This window comes from Cygnus atratus, chromosome 3 (genome assembly GCF_013377495.2).
Source record: "Cygnus atratus isolate AKBS03 ecotype Queensland, Australia chromosome 3, CAtr_DNAZoo_HiC_assembly, whole genome shotgun sequence".
In the NCBI taxonomy this organism is placed as follows: Eukaryota; Metazoa; Chordata; class Aves; order Anseriformes; family Anatidae; genus Cygnus; species Cygnus atratus.
Window position 1 is genome coordinate 31,268,113 of NC_066364.1, and position 14,638 is coordinate 31,282,750.

Sequence of the window (14,638 nt, forward strand, 5' to 3'; positions counted from 1 at the left end):
AGAACCAGGCATTGTCAGTAAAGAACAAAAGAGAACAACACACGAATCCTACAGAGCTCAAAGGAGTGACCAAAAGAAAAGGTGGAGAAAACCAATTGTACAGAGGCTGACTCTGAAAAGGAGGTAGAAGAGTTGGCCAAAATTTCACTCCTTACAATTGGGAAACGGACAATCATAGATTAGTCCTAAGGAATTGGCTACAGTGTAATAGAAATTGAAAGTGCTATTAAGAGAATCCTGTTGTTAGGAAGGTGGTAATGCTCTCCCACTTTAGGCAGGCGAGTGGTCTTGGTGGCCTCCGTGCTTCAGCGGTGCCGAAGGAGCCAGCCGCTCGGTCATGCGGCAGGGAAGCGCTCCCAGATTGGGAGTGTTGGATTCCAGGGAAGCTCTCATGCAAAATTAATGTCTGACTTCTGATTTTGACATAAAAACAGTAATAACGGTGGGAGACTAAAATAATAAATCGGCATTTGTTCTGGATAGAGTTCCTAGCACTTGCTTCCAGACCAAGAGGAGAAAGATTTGTACCTTGTACAGTCACGTTAGGTAGCCAGGGAACAGGACGAGCCTTCAGGCACACTTGCTGAGAAGAAAATCATACCCTGAGAGTGACCTCCGAGTGTCACTTGGTGTATTAATCACACATTTTGAGGGAGGAAGGTGCTTAGCAGGAAGGAGATGTTTAAACGAACACAGGGACGGAAGGCTGGCGTCTTAGCACCTGGGACAGGAGAGGTGAGCTGGAAGGAGGATGCCAGAAAACCGATGGCGTGTCATGAGCCCGATCTCCAACGGAAATCTGCGAGCTGTGACACGTTGCACCTAGGGGTGTGCTGCAGGGGCTCATGGTGTTATGTGCGTGTCTTGTGAGTACTGAGACTTGGGTCAAAGCCCATGGACAGCCCGCAGCTCTTGGCCTCCTGTCCTGCCCACCCCTCGCAGTGGCACAGCAGGCAGCAGCGGCCCTCTGTCCCTGCAGGCCCCACCGGGGCACCCTCGCTGCACCGTGATGAAGGCACATTTCGGACAAATCCTCCCGCCAGTGTGGAGCTCCACATCTTCTGCTCCTGCTTCAGACCTCCCGTGCCTATAAACACTCCTCGGTTTTCCCTCTGACATCACCTGCCTCTCCAGCTCTGGTCTCCCCCTCTCTGCAAGCTGGCCCGGTGGTGCAAGAGGGAGTGCTCCCGAGGGCTGCCATGGTGCCTCGCCAAATGTCCGCCCTGCTGGTGTTGGGGGCGGGCGGCTCACCCTGCAAAGACCCGGGCCTTGCATGCCGTGTTCAATTCTTTCAAATGAACTGCTGGCCAGGCAGCCCGCAGGAACGTTTCGTTTTCCATCTCTAGTAATTCCAATGTATGTAAAATGGAAATATTTTTTTACTTTGTAAGTTAATTTTAAACTTCATTTTCTGTGATAATATCAAAAAGGGTGCTGTCTTTTAGGGAATATCACAAGGTTGAAAGGGTTCTGAGCAGCCCCCTTCTGGAACGCTGTACATAGACTGTCACGCTGTCTTAGGGTTATATCTGTATATTTTGGGGCTTTTAGCTAGCTGAAACCGAGCATTTATTAGTTGCCAGATGCAATTTCTGTATTTTAATTTACTTGGACTGAGCAGAAAGTAGAACACTTTTTATATTTGAAGAAATTTATTTTTTCATCTTTGTTTCCTACAGATGCCTTTTTCTTTTCTCGGAGCTCAAATCTAAAGGTGTTTTAAAATGTAGTTGAATATTTGAACTTTGAATTTATCTGCAGGTAATTACTTTGGTAATTACCCTTGATGCATTATTGTTTGTTTTGCTAAAAGCCCAATTTAATTTTCTCACATGAGAAAACAGGTATTTTGTTACATGGGCTCTCTTGATACCTTTTTTAAAGATGTCATGTTCTTCACAGAGTTAATCCCAGCTTGACTTCCCTTCACATGGGGTTGCTCCTACTCCGCATTTTTACAGTTGAAAGCAGGATGCAGCTGGAAATGTGCGTCTGCCTGGTTTTCAGGTTTCCCCCTGAAATTTGTTTGCAGTTTCAGACTGATGCTGTCTGGGGTTTTGGGAAGGGGAGCCAGGGAGGTCAATGGGGTGTTCATCTGTTTTGGGATTTGTTATATCATAGCATTGTAGAATGGCTTGGGTTGGAAGGGACCTCACAGATCCGCTAGTTCCAGTCCACTCCCACCAGACCAGGTTGCCCAAAGCCCCATCCCGCCTGGCCTTGAGCTCTTCCAGGGCTGGGGCATCCACAACATCGATTTCATCTTTGTTTAGAGCGGTCTGTGTTGCAGTAAACATTGCAAGAAACTAGACGGGGAGGATTGTTATTTCCAGCAGCACAAGATATTTCTCTGATTTGGGAATGTTTATTCGGAAGTTTGAGCTGAATTATCTTTGACAAAATGTTTGAAACCTTTCTTAAAAGCTCTGCAAGCTTTGTTCTTGTTCAGGGTCGGACACTTTTACTTGATGGCAAGTCTCTTTATTGCCTGCTAAGAAAGTGTTGGGCTTTTTTTTTTTTTTTTTTTTTTTTTTTTTTCTAATAGCTATGTACAGAAGAACACAATAAACTTAGGGTGAGACTTTTCCGAGGCTGCAGCTTAGCTCCTGTTGTCCACACGGGGGAGCGCAGAAACCTTCCCAGCGCAGTGAGAAAGCAAGGGCTGAACTCAGCAGCGCAAGGAAGGGCACGGTGCTGTGTAGCTGCACGGCACCGGAGTTCATGTTGTGTTCTTGAGCCTGGTATTTTTTTTTCCTAAAATCCATTTATTTTTTACACGGTAGTATATGCGGAAATACTGCCTTTCTTGGGTAATTATTTTAAGGTAATTTTGCTTAGATTGTTTGTGTTATGTATCCAGACACACTATAGAAGAACGTGCAGAAGCAGAACATGCAGCCCCTGGGCATCGCTTACGTCCCCTGCAATGGCAGGTGTCTCCAGGGGAGCAGCGGGTCTGCAGAGGCTGGTAAAAACTAAAGCAGCACAATCGCAGTTGTACAATCAAGTAGCAGTGCAGCCTACTTAGTTATGTTCTAAGATCCAATATTTTTGTCTTAACCTGGATTTGGTTTCAATGCTAAAAGAGCACTGTGATAAGGAAATGGGATTGAGTGCATCGTCACTCCTCCCTTTGGTTTCTGATTGTGGATTATGAGAGGTGTTAGATATGCACAGCTTTGTTAAATATGCATATTTTTAAATTAATGAATAATCACACAAAATATTTTAGCACTTATTTTTCACAATGGTGAAATACTATTTTTCATGTCAGTGTACACTCTTTTTTTTTTTTTTTTTACTTTTCTGTGATGTTTACATGAAAGTCTTACACCCCCCCCACCCCCCACCCCCGGCTACATTAGCATTTTATACACTTGTTTCTCCAGATACACTAGCCTAAAGCCAGCCAAGAGTTCTTTTCTTAATTTACCAGTTTGGTAGAAGTGCTGCTCTAACTTAGCATGTTAAAACATGAGAAGTATCTCAGGAAACAAAACAATGTTGTTGGTTTTTTTGCATTTGCCTTTTTTTTTTTTTTTGGCTTGTGTTTGTTAGATTCGAGCTTTACTAAATCATGTAAAGTTTCTCTGAAATCTGTTATGACCACTACAACTAGATGATGCTGGATGGATTTCTAAATCCATTCATAGAGGTTGGTGTAGACCATGGAGAACAAGTTTAACTGTGACCTTGCCTTGGTTGTTGTTGAAGTTGGCAAAGCCAGCTCAAACCTATTTAGGAAAATACTGTTTTCAAATATTAATTGCTAACAAACATTACAGATTCTAGACCAAAATAAGTTGTAGCTAAAAGAATGTAGTCTACATGTATTTTATTAGCAGTTTTATCTCCGAGTCTGCTGTTCTTAAATGCATTTAATTATTTACTGACGTTTCAATGTAAATACATTGTCTCTGGTTGATATATTTGAAGGATGTTCAATGACATACCTTATTTTATTGTTTTCTTTCATTTCTGAATGAAATGCAGTTGTCACTGAATTAATCACAGTACTTGCATACTGGTTGCTTCTTTCCTTCATTATATTTTTGGTTTGCAACATTTAAGGTTCAATTCAATGGATATGTATTAAGTGGATAGAAAATGTGCTCTTTGCACTACTGACATGGCCATTTACATCTGTGAAATAGGCTTCCAGATGAAAATGGGAACATTTCGCATACTTTCTGTACATGAAAATGAATAGTGGTTCTGTCAGAAGTGACAACCTTTCCTTTCTTACATTTCAAATCATGAGGGAGGATGCAAGAGGATGCGAAGGAAGGCAGCCACCACGGCGAGCCCGGCGGGGCACAGGGCTGCTGAGCACACCGTGGGCAGGCTCATGCTTTACAATGGGTTGGTGAAACTTAGGGTTGCACAGGCTGGAGGGAAAAAAAGTGGAAAACCTTGGCCTCTATAGATAAATAAATCTGATGGAAGTTAATATAATCTGTGAATTGGATGCTGAGAATGGTCCAGTCTAAAACTGAGGCATTTGCTCTCATTCAGAAAGCGGTTAACTTCAGGTGAGGTAAGGTGTTTTCATTCTTCTCTTACTAACTCTTCAGGAGAAAAAAGAAAACTCCCAGGTCAGTAGCGGTATGAAGGATGATGGGTGATAATTTGACCACTGGCATGATTTTTTTTTCTTCAAATTTAGTACTGGCTTCATCAGGATTGCTACGTGTTTTTTACAGCTGCCACGGTTTGAGTAGTCCTTTTGAAAAGAGTGAGGGGAGGGGAATAAAACTGAGGTTATAACAAATGAGACGGGAGTAACACACCCTACAAAATAAAGGCCCTTTCTTCTTGTGATCCAGGTGCAGAGAAGGTGCAGTGACTGCATTTTAAGTACAAAGCAGGCAGAAACTGCGTGGCCAAATAATAATACTGGGAACAGTGGCATCCATCCATCATCTTCCTAGTGCATCCAATGAGTAGGTCAAGCAAATACATCTCACACAGTTAATTCAGTAATTTAAAAACATTTGCAAAAGCATGTGTTTGTATGTGGAGTGTCGCTGCCGTGATCTGCTAGGAGAAACCAACAGAACTCAGTTTCTCCTTCACTCTGTCTTCCAGGCAACCCTCAAAGTAGCATCTGCTGACGCTCCCTTTTTGAAGGAAGAGCAAATTTGGAGATAAGGATTTGGCCCTGTGTAGACTCAGGTCACACAAGGGTATTCATGGAAGCAAATCCGGTGTAACCTCCTCAGCCTTGCTTCCTTCCTTCCTTCAGGTGTCCCAAATCGTGCTCTAGAGCCGTCACTCATCCTTTAGCTGGGCCTTGTAAAATAGTCACAAAAGTTTTTTGGCACCGGTTCGTACCAGGTTGCTTGAGTCCAGTGATGGCTGTGACAGAAAACTTAAAGTATATATACATAAATAAACATATACATTATATTAACAGTATAAATATGCCATATATATGTTATATATATATTTGTGTTTAAAAATATAGTGCAGTATTTGGCAGAAGTATTGCTAATACTTACTAATAACCTAATAGGGAAAGCACATATCAGTCAAAAGTTTGAGGTATGAGGTCGGATGGTGAAGAACTGGTTATCAGTTTGCAGACAGTTGTTGAATGTTTTTCTCTGGGCTCCTGCCTACACTTGGGTCACGTAACTGGGCAGCTAAGCCATGTACGATCACAGTGCTGTTACACCCTGAGGGTGACAAGTGGCGGCAGAGATCCCCAGCGGTGGAAGGGATTTCCAGGAGGTTGTCATTTGGAAATCTCATTGCGTTTCGTGATGTTGAACCAGAAAGGCAGGAGAAAAATCCTTACTCAGGAGCTCACCCAGAGTCCAGGAGCAGCTCTTAGAATTGGCAACGCTGTCAGTGGCCTGGGAAACCTCCCACACTCTTTGCTTTGTGCCATCTACCTGTTTTTATTTAAACTAAACTAGTGCTATTTTTTTTCTATATTACCATAGTTAATATGCCTTAAACTTCATAATTATGCTTTTATTTTTCCAAATCTATTTACTTGAACTTGCTGTTGCTAACATTCAATTCCTGATTTTTTTTTTGATATATGCTCTACCATTATTTAGATAAAATCTGTCCCAATCTCAAGCTGTCCACTTACATAGCATCTGCATTGAATTGACCCTCAGTGTTGAATTTGTTTGATTGTAATAATTCTGATTTGTTTTTTACATATCAATGTTTTCTCTCCATTGTGGAATTTTATGCATTTTCAGACTATATTTTTTAAAGAACTTCACATTTATATTTAAATATTGGGGTTTTTCTTCTTTTGATTATGTTTATGCATTATGTATGGAAAATAATATTTTCATTCTGTATGACATCAGTTCAATTCTTTCATTATCAGTGTTTTTGTTTTTTTTTTTCTTTTTAAGTTTTACACACTTTATAATCAAAATAAAAGTTTGCTGGTGAAACAATTTGTCATTAACACTGGTGTTTTATTTGTTACGCTACGTACTTTTGAGGACATCAGTAAAAAGTGACCTAATCTGAAAGTTTGTGGAACATTGTTATGTATGAGCAAGCCACTCACCTCGTATGCAATTGTCTGGATTTGGTTCTTAAGACTGAAATTCTTTGCATTTATATATTCTGATGACTTCCTGTAGTATTGAAGTAGAAGATGTCGGTTATGAGAAATCATGGCCAAACAGGAGGTGCAGGAAAACCATCCTGTCTCAGACTTCGCCCAGAGTTTCTAGAAAGAATGTCATGTTTCTTTATTTCTACTTTCTTCCCCCAAATCTCACCCAGTGCTGCTTCTGTGGAACTAAACAGACAGCAGTATTGAAGCTACGATTTGCAGTATGGTATCATTTAAAACACCGGGCTGTGCAAGGGTCATAAAGAGGTTAATAACATTTATCCCATTTAACGTGTTCTTAAAAGTAACAGATGTGCAAATTAGCAGCTTTATCAGACAGTATTCTCCTGCATGAGCTCATTTAGGCATTTTCTGTCACCAGCTGAGGTGCCAGGGAAGCAGCTCCTAAATGCAGATAGCGCATCACATTTGTTCGGGGGGAAGGTTTGTGGGGTTTGGTTTTGTCTTCAGTAATTTCCTTCAGAGTATATATTATAATATAACAATAATAATATAACAATATTTTCTAAGTGTTCTCTTATATGTTAGAGGCAAAATACATAGCTCAGTTGCTTGTATTATTTCTGTACATTCTCCAATGGCATAAATTTTGAACAGAAACAGACAACGAAGGTCTAGAAAAAAATAATGCTTAAAGCAAGCGTGCCAAAGTTTTTATTTTAAAATGTGGGTGACTAATAGCAAAATGAAAGACAATGTCATAGGGTGGTTTCACTGTGTCTTTGAGAAAGAACAGGCTTCAGAGAAGGTAAAGTCAAAAACACAAATAGTTTAATTTATACAGAGAGAAACATAATATCCACATTGCACATTTTTCTCTAAATTGAATTTATCTAAAAAAGGCAACTTGGGATGTCTAACGGTGGCCTTCCAGCTGTTCTGTTTATTCGTATTGAACATAAACACACATAGAAAAGCATACAGGGGGTTAAGACATCATTTATTTGTTTTTTGTACAACCACAGATGTTACTTCAAAATACATAATCTCAACTATAAAACTGGTACGTTTCTGGGACTTAACATTCCCTTGAAAATGGCTGCCAGCCTTTTGTTTGAATTTGACACAGGAATTGAGCTGGAATAGGCTTAATCCGAAATTAGGAATGCAACACAAATTGGAGTGGAAAACGAAGAGGTTATTCCACATGGCTTAGTCATGAGCCCTCAGTGATCGTACATTTCCAGAAATTTACAGCATGGCGGGGGGCAGGTTTCCATGCTGCCTTTCCACAGCTGAAGAGCTGAGGGAGGCTTAGCACAGCCCATGCAACATGTACATACATCGAAATGACCACGTATGAAGTGATGGAGCCTGCTCAGGGGGGCTCTAGATTGTATTTTACATGCACAAAAAAAATAGCTACAACCGAAGTAAATAAACTAATCCTTTTTATTTGTTGTCTGAAGACATGTCATTTCACTGTACATCATACAAAGAAATTAAGGATGGGAGAAGAAGTATTCATGGAAACTCTTTATTTATAAAAAACACTATTAATAGACAAGTGCTTTTATTTTCCCCAAGGGAGAAGAACTGAAAGGCCTTGCCCGTGTGTTTTTGTAAGCACCATTGCTCCAACTTGTGTTGCTAAGTACACCTTTAATGTACACCTGCTGTGTTAAAATGCCTTACTGAAACCTTGGCTGCAAGGTTTCTCTGTGTGTGTTTCTCCTCCATTCCTTATCTGTTTCTCAGCTGTCTGTGCAGGAAGTAAGTCAATGCTAGCACTTGGTGGCATGTGCACTGCCCACTCACGGCCCTTTCACATTCTTACCAGCTCTCTGCCCAGCCTGCACCCTGCAAGACGATGGCTCGCAGTACCCCGGAGGGCCGGGAGGGCCGGGAGGACCAGGAACCCCAGGCTGACCAGCCACCCCAGGGGGACCTCGTACGCCGTCATGGCCTTCCCTGCCGTAGCTGGCTTTGCCTGGTTCACCTGGAAAAGAGAATGTGGGTCTAAAACTGGCAGTATGGGATGTGCTCAGCATACATCTCGTATTACTGAACGACCTTTTGTTAAAAGCTGTATGAAGATGGACGATGGAATTCCCTTTTTACTACTCGCAGTGGCTTCCCCAGAGAGGTGAGCATGCAGAGGGACGGTTAGTTGCCAACAGAGAACCAGGCTGCCTTTACACATCTATAGCAATGACATTTCAGTTCCAAGCCTCTCCAGTTATACCTGCCACCCTATAAACCTGCACCACAAAACCTGATTGGAGCCATGCAGGCAATTCTGCTGGTGAGTCTTGTGGAGGTGCAGATGCTACTCACTATTTCAGACTTACGTTACTGCCCTGGAAAGAGATGTAGCAAGAATTTATTTTTATTTTCCACTCAGATATGTTGGGGAACAGATGCGTAGGGTGGAACTGCTGAGCACTGAAATATCTTTTTTTTTTTTAAAAATCTTCAATGAAGGGATGAAATACAGTGATTTTAGTAAGCCTTTTCCAATGATAAATTTCTACAGAGGAGAGCTCTGAGTCTCCCAGACATCCTGGGTATCAGTATATATGCAACTGAAATTGTTTTCCTTTTTACAAAGGGAACAAATTTTGGTAGCTTCTATGTATATACATAAACATGCTGCAGACATTGATGGAAATGTTTGTTTTCATCATTGGCCACTAGAGGCCAGTTGTGCTGCATTTTTCAGCAATTATCTGTCCTCGAGCCCTATTATGCAACACTGCAATTAATTACTGCAAAAATAAAGAATTGTATTTTGAATGTCTTAAGTTATGAATGGAGATTTTGAAGATTGCTCTGACTGCCAGTAAGATAGTCTGGGTTTTGTGGCTTGCCTTTTATGGTTTTTTCTTTTTTTTTTTTTAATCATTTTCTAATGCTTTGTACATATTTTTCCTAATCTCGGGTGGGGTAGTAGCACTTTAGTAAAAGAGCTTTTAATTTGGATTTGCAACTTTATCACTACCTACAACATAAAAGTGAGGAAGTACTCTTGTTTGGAAGCTTATTGCTTAATAATGGACACCTTTAATGTATTCAAGGTAGCCTGAGGTATCCGTTCTGAATAAATTTTTATTGCACATTGCTTGCTTTTCTGCTTTATCCTCAGCCTTTCATATTTACCTGGAAGACCTCTTGGTCCAGGGAAGCCTTTCACTCCTCTGCCTGGAAATCCTCTTTCTCCTCTTTCTCCTGGTTCACCTAAAACAAATTCATGAAACATTAGTTACAGCCTGCCTGGAGTATTACCTTCAGTAAGTTACCTCTCAGAAGTGAACAGCTCATAAGCAGAGAATTCAGGTGGCTGTATATATTCTTAGCATCTTTGAAAGATGTCATGACATATGTCCTTGTAAAAGATTGCAGACTTGGGTTGCATTTTTCCCCCTCTGTTTGAGTTATACTTAGTAGACATGTTGGAGGGGAAAAATAGGGACAGGACAGTGAGTACCACACGAAATACACCATAGCCTAAATAAGAGAAATAAACCAAAATCACAGAACCACAAAGGTTATTTTGGATTTCAGCCTGGGGTTACTGACAGAGGGCTTTTGAAAGACCACGTGAACTCAGCTAGTAAGTAAAAATTCTCCAGTGCTAGTCCTATTGCATGGAAGAAAATAGAAGCTTACTTGCACAGATTACAGCATACTGTTGACATCCAAGGAATATGGTCACAAAAGTAAAACAAATTACTTTGTTCTCATGTACTGCTAGTACAGAGACTTCCCTTTGGTGGGTGCACAGAGATCTTTTTCATGTTTCCTGCTATGTACCATGAAACGTGCAGCTATCAAGAACCTCATAAATAATATAATCAAAGTATTTTAGTGGTCTCTTTTACAAGGTATAAAAGTGGATGCTGTCTGAAACAACTAATTTAGTTCTTAGTCCAATTATTTGACTGCATTGAAGCCCCTGCAGACCCCACCAACGTCACGCATCTTACCCTGGCACTTCCACGAAATGGCCTGGCCGTGGGGGTACCAGACAGCCTCCACTCCCTACACACCAGGTGGCCACGAAAGCTGGGCGACACATCACTGCCAACAACGCTGAAAAAAGCGCTGGAAGCCTCCCCCTGGTGCCACTCCTATCCCAAGACAGCCTCCAGGTGAACATGGCAAAAACCTCACTTAGAGGGGAAAGTGAAGTCAGCCAAGCAGCCCAGTACTCAGTGCAAGGTGAAGGCCTCTTCTCACGACAGTAGTTGGCAGGCATTTGATGTTCTAGGCATTACCTGGTTTGCATCTTAAAGTACCATCGTGATAGTGCACGCACTTGTGTGTGCACCACTTCTTTGGTATCTGCAATTTTGTTTCAAGGCTTACTATAAGGTAACCTGGAATTTGATGACAATTATGGTAGGAAACAGCATTTTGCTAATTTCGAGTTTGTTTTTTTATGTGCTCTGTGGATTTTTTTTTTTAATATTACTACAGTGCAGCCTGGTGTGTGCTGAGTCAAGTTCAGCACATCAGCTGACCTTTGTATCTCCATTTTTTATTGCTTCTGTGAATACAGATGACGCTACATTAAATAAAACAGTAACAGAACTACAGCAACAATGCAGTTAGGGTTTGCTTTCTTTGTATTCTATTCCTTCTCTCAAAGTTTTTTTCCAATTTTACTTTCAAATAAAATTTGAGACAAAAGTAAACACTCTAATCCGGCAACAGACCGGCTTTGTGTTGAAATACGATTTTTTAAATAAAACCTTCCTTCAAGAAAACAAATTGAAACCACTGCTGAATACAAACAATAATACATACTTGGTGCACAAAAGACTTTGCAGAAAATTCCCCTGCATAATCCTTTGAAGGCATATAAACCCTCTCAGACGGGAAAAAAAGAGATTAACTTAGATCAACATTTTTTTTTGTGAAGCATAAGGTAACTCAATTTTCTTACAGATTTGTCCTTTCCAAAGAATCAATAGATTGTGGCCCCAAGGTGCAATGATGTTAAATATAAGAATGGCTTGAGTATTATACCCAAATACGAGGCAGAATTTTATCAGCCACTTGTAATGTGAGAAACTGGATGGACTTAGACTAGGGATTAGTGAATGAACCTGACTGTTTATGTTGGCTTTTGAGACTGTAATTTGTGCAGAAGTGAGGTTCACAACTGGACCGCGTGGGGTAAAGAGAGAATCACTGCTGGAACTTTTCAGCATGTGAAAAACACAAACCTCAGAAGTCCATGAGACGGACAGTTAATATTAGGAAACTGATTTAGCTGCTTAATTCTAGCTCAAGGCAGATGTCTGTCCTTTCTCATAGTGTATAAGCGATATGATGACAAGAAACATAAACAAGTTTTGCTGAGGCCAGCCAATGTGCCCTTTAATCATTGGGGCAACTGAGGGAACAGAGGCAGGAAACAGGTTAGATTCCTAATTTGGGATCTGTTTGGCCTTCACACCTGTACAATGTTCATTAACAACCTGTAATCCAATGAGGAAAAAAACACCACTCTCGGGGTTCAACTGACTGAAAAATTAGATGCTGAAATCCCTAGCTCAGACGAATGATATGCTTATCATCTCTCCCTGCCTCAGACAACCTAATATCATACAAACAAGAACTGTAAATTCTATGGCTTGGCCAGAAGAGCTTCGATTTTGTTGTTCAGCTGTTGATAGTAAATAAAACAAAGATTTAAATGTAGGCTCCCTCTGGCATTGAGAAGTGTCTGTTAGACAACATGGAAAACTCAGAAGGCCAAGTCTGATTTTAACGCAGTTAATATGTGAGAAAGCCAGACCTCAGTTATATATAATGTGACCCCCAAATACAAGGAGAGCCTTTCCAGCCAACAACTGAAAGCCAGCTACAGAATTTCTTACCTTTAGGACCTTTACGACCGATCTCACCAGGGGGACCTTTAAGGCCAGGCAAGCCACGGGGTCCAAGCTGTCCTGGGAAGCCGTTTTCCCCAGGGGGCCCTGGAGCACCGGGTGGCCCAGGTCGGCCTGGAAGACCTGGAGCGCCGAATTCCGGCCTCCTGAGGCTGGCTGCCAGCTGGGCGAGTTGTTCTGCAACAAACAGAAGGACAAAGCTAAGCAGCACGCGGGGCCTGAATGGAGAGATTCACAAGTATTAGAGGTCACCGAAGAAAGATATATCTTCTGCTGTGGAAACTGACAGATTACCATACAGCAATTTCCTTATGTAAAATGCTATTTGCAAAATTTGTTATGTATAAAATATTACCTTAGTTCCACCAGTGGCAAACTGCTTAGGCATACTGTGAAGCTGGTCTCTCTGAAAGCCTACATCTTAAACACGTAATGTTTGCAGGCTGAAATGACTTAAATGTATACAGTTTATATGTCCTTACAATTTTCTTTGTCATTTAATTTTCAACCACCTTTAAGAAAACTTACCCATGCAATTGCTGCCTCTTAAAAAGAAAATATCTCTCTTTGTTACTACTTGTTAATACTTATTAAGATTCATCTTTACAAGAAGGAATTAAAAAGGCCACAGGAAGTTACCTGTCTTTGCAGTGGGCCTGCAATTTAAGTGCAGGCCTTATTTTTCAGAGGAAGGACACCTCTCAAATTGGTGCTCATGAGCTCAAGTTTGGTAAATAATTGAACATTTTATGTTGGTCTTTTCTTAAGGTGCATCAACAGGAGCTTTGCTCTTCATTGGGCATAAGATCAACTTGTAATTCCTTGGAATGGTCTGAACCAGCTATATTCCTTTCTCCTCCTCCCTCTTTCAGTCTACTACTGTAACAGCATGAGCGCAGTCATCTCCTTCCTTAAAGAACCTATTTGACTTCAAAGCCGTCTTTCCAGCATGTCTTAGAAATAACTTTCAGTGGATACAGCCACACACAACTCCATACGACATTTGCTATAAAGTCTGCACAACCTGGCAAAAGTATCTTTTTGTGTGTCCACAGTCCAGAAGTGGTAAGATGACAGGGAGAACAGGATTTGAAATAAAACACAACTGTGTCCAGCAGATAAATGAGGAAGACTGGGTGTACTAATCTGCAGACAAAGCCTCCTGAGGAGCTGGACTTAAATTATGGTTGTCATTAAGGTGAAAAGGCACCAGAGACCCTATCAGATTTTATTGCTTTAACATGATCACATTGACAATTACAGAGCCTCTCAAGAGGGATGCAATGAAGATAGTCTAGATTTTTCCCATAACCTTCTCTTCACTGCTAATTCTGATTGTTATGAATATAATCAAGAATCATACCTAATTTCAATCCTCAACATTAGACTTTCAGGAAGCCACTTTAAAAGACCTTTTTACCTTATTTATAGACATGTGAAAATCATCTCACCCGAAGACAGCTTTATCTGAAAGTTTTTTAAAAATATCCCCATGGTATCAAGAAGAGTGACTTGTACCAAGATTTTTTAGACTCAATCACGAGCAGCAATTTTGTTGTGGTAAACTCTTAATGTTACAAAGTCATAATATCCCAAAGGTCATCTTCAATAGCAAGTACTGAAATATTTCTTTTGTGCTTACAGGACAGCATAAATTATTAAACTCAGTATGCACCCGACTGTATTAGAAAAGTTCCAGCTTTCTGCATGCTCCGAGAAGAACTGAGCAAATATAATTAAGGTTTTGAACATCTGCCTATTATTTTCATCTTATGGTAAGTTAGCTACAAAAAGCCTCTCTGTGCACTCCCTCCATTTTTTTTTAGCCTATTTTGCTGTAGTCTCTTTGCTGTAATCTAACAGTGTATAAGCACAAAAGGCAAAACAAGCTTTCAGTGACACTGTGTACTTTATAAATGTAGACAGTAAGTGATTTGTATACAAAATTCATGTATTTTATAAAAACACTCTGGTCTATGGCCTGGTTACTACAGAAATAGTGTGGAATCAATGAGTAGTTCAATGAGCTGCACAGGGTATGTAAATAAGGGACTTCAGTTTCTCATATTGTGTCTACATTAACATGTGGAAAGACTTTCTACTGCATGCCTTGATGAGAGCATGTCATTTGCTGTGCTTAAGGCTGGGAAAATCTTGGCTGCTTCCACAGCAGTTGAGTATTGTG

General features: G+C 40.7%; 1 protein-coding gene across 1 annotated transcript in view; it reads right to left on the minus strand.

Annotated features, from left to right (window-relative positions):
* Positions 1–7,459: 7,459 nt before the first annotated feature.
* Positions 7,460–14,638, minus strand: part of COL9A1 (collagen type IX alpha 1 chain) — a 66,758-nt gene continuing 59,579 nt past the window's right edge. Inside the window, exons 36-38 of the mRNA XM_035542952.2 lie at positions 12,442–12,630; positions 9,713–9,790; positions 7,460–8,552 (exon numbers count right to left, since the gene is read on the minus strand). Coding sequence (XP_035398845.1) covers positions 8,368–8,552; positions 9,713–9,790; positions 12,442–12,630 — 452 coding nt within the window. The 3' untranslated portion in view covers positions 7,460–8,367. The remainder of the gene's footprint in view (positions 8,553–9,712; positions 9,791–12,441; positions 12,631–14,638) is intronic.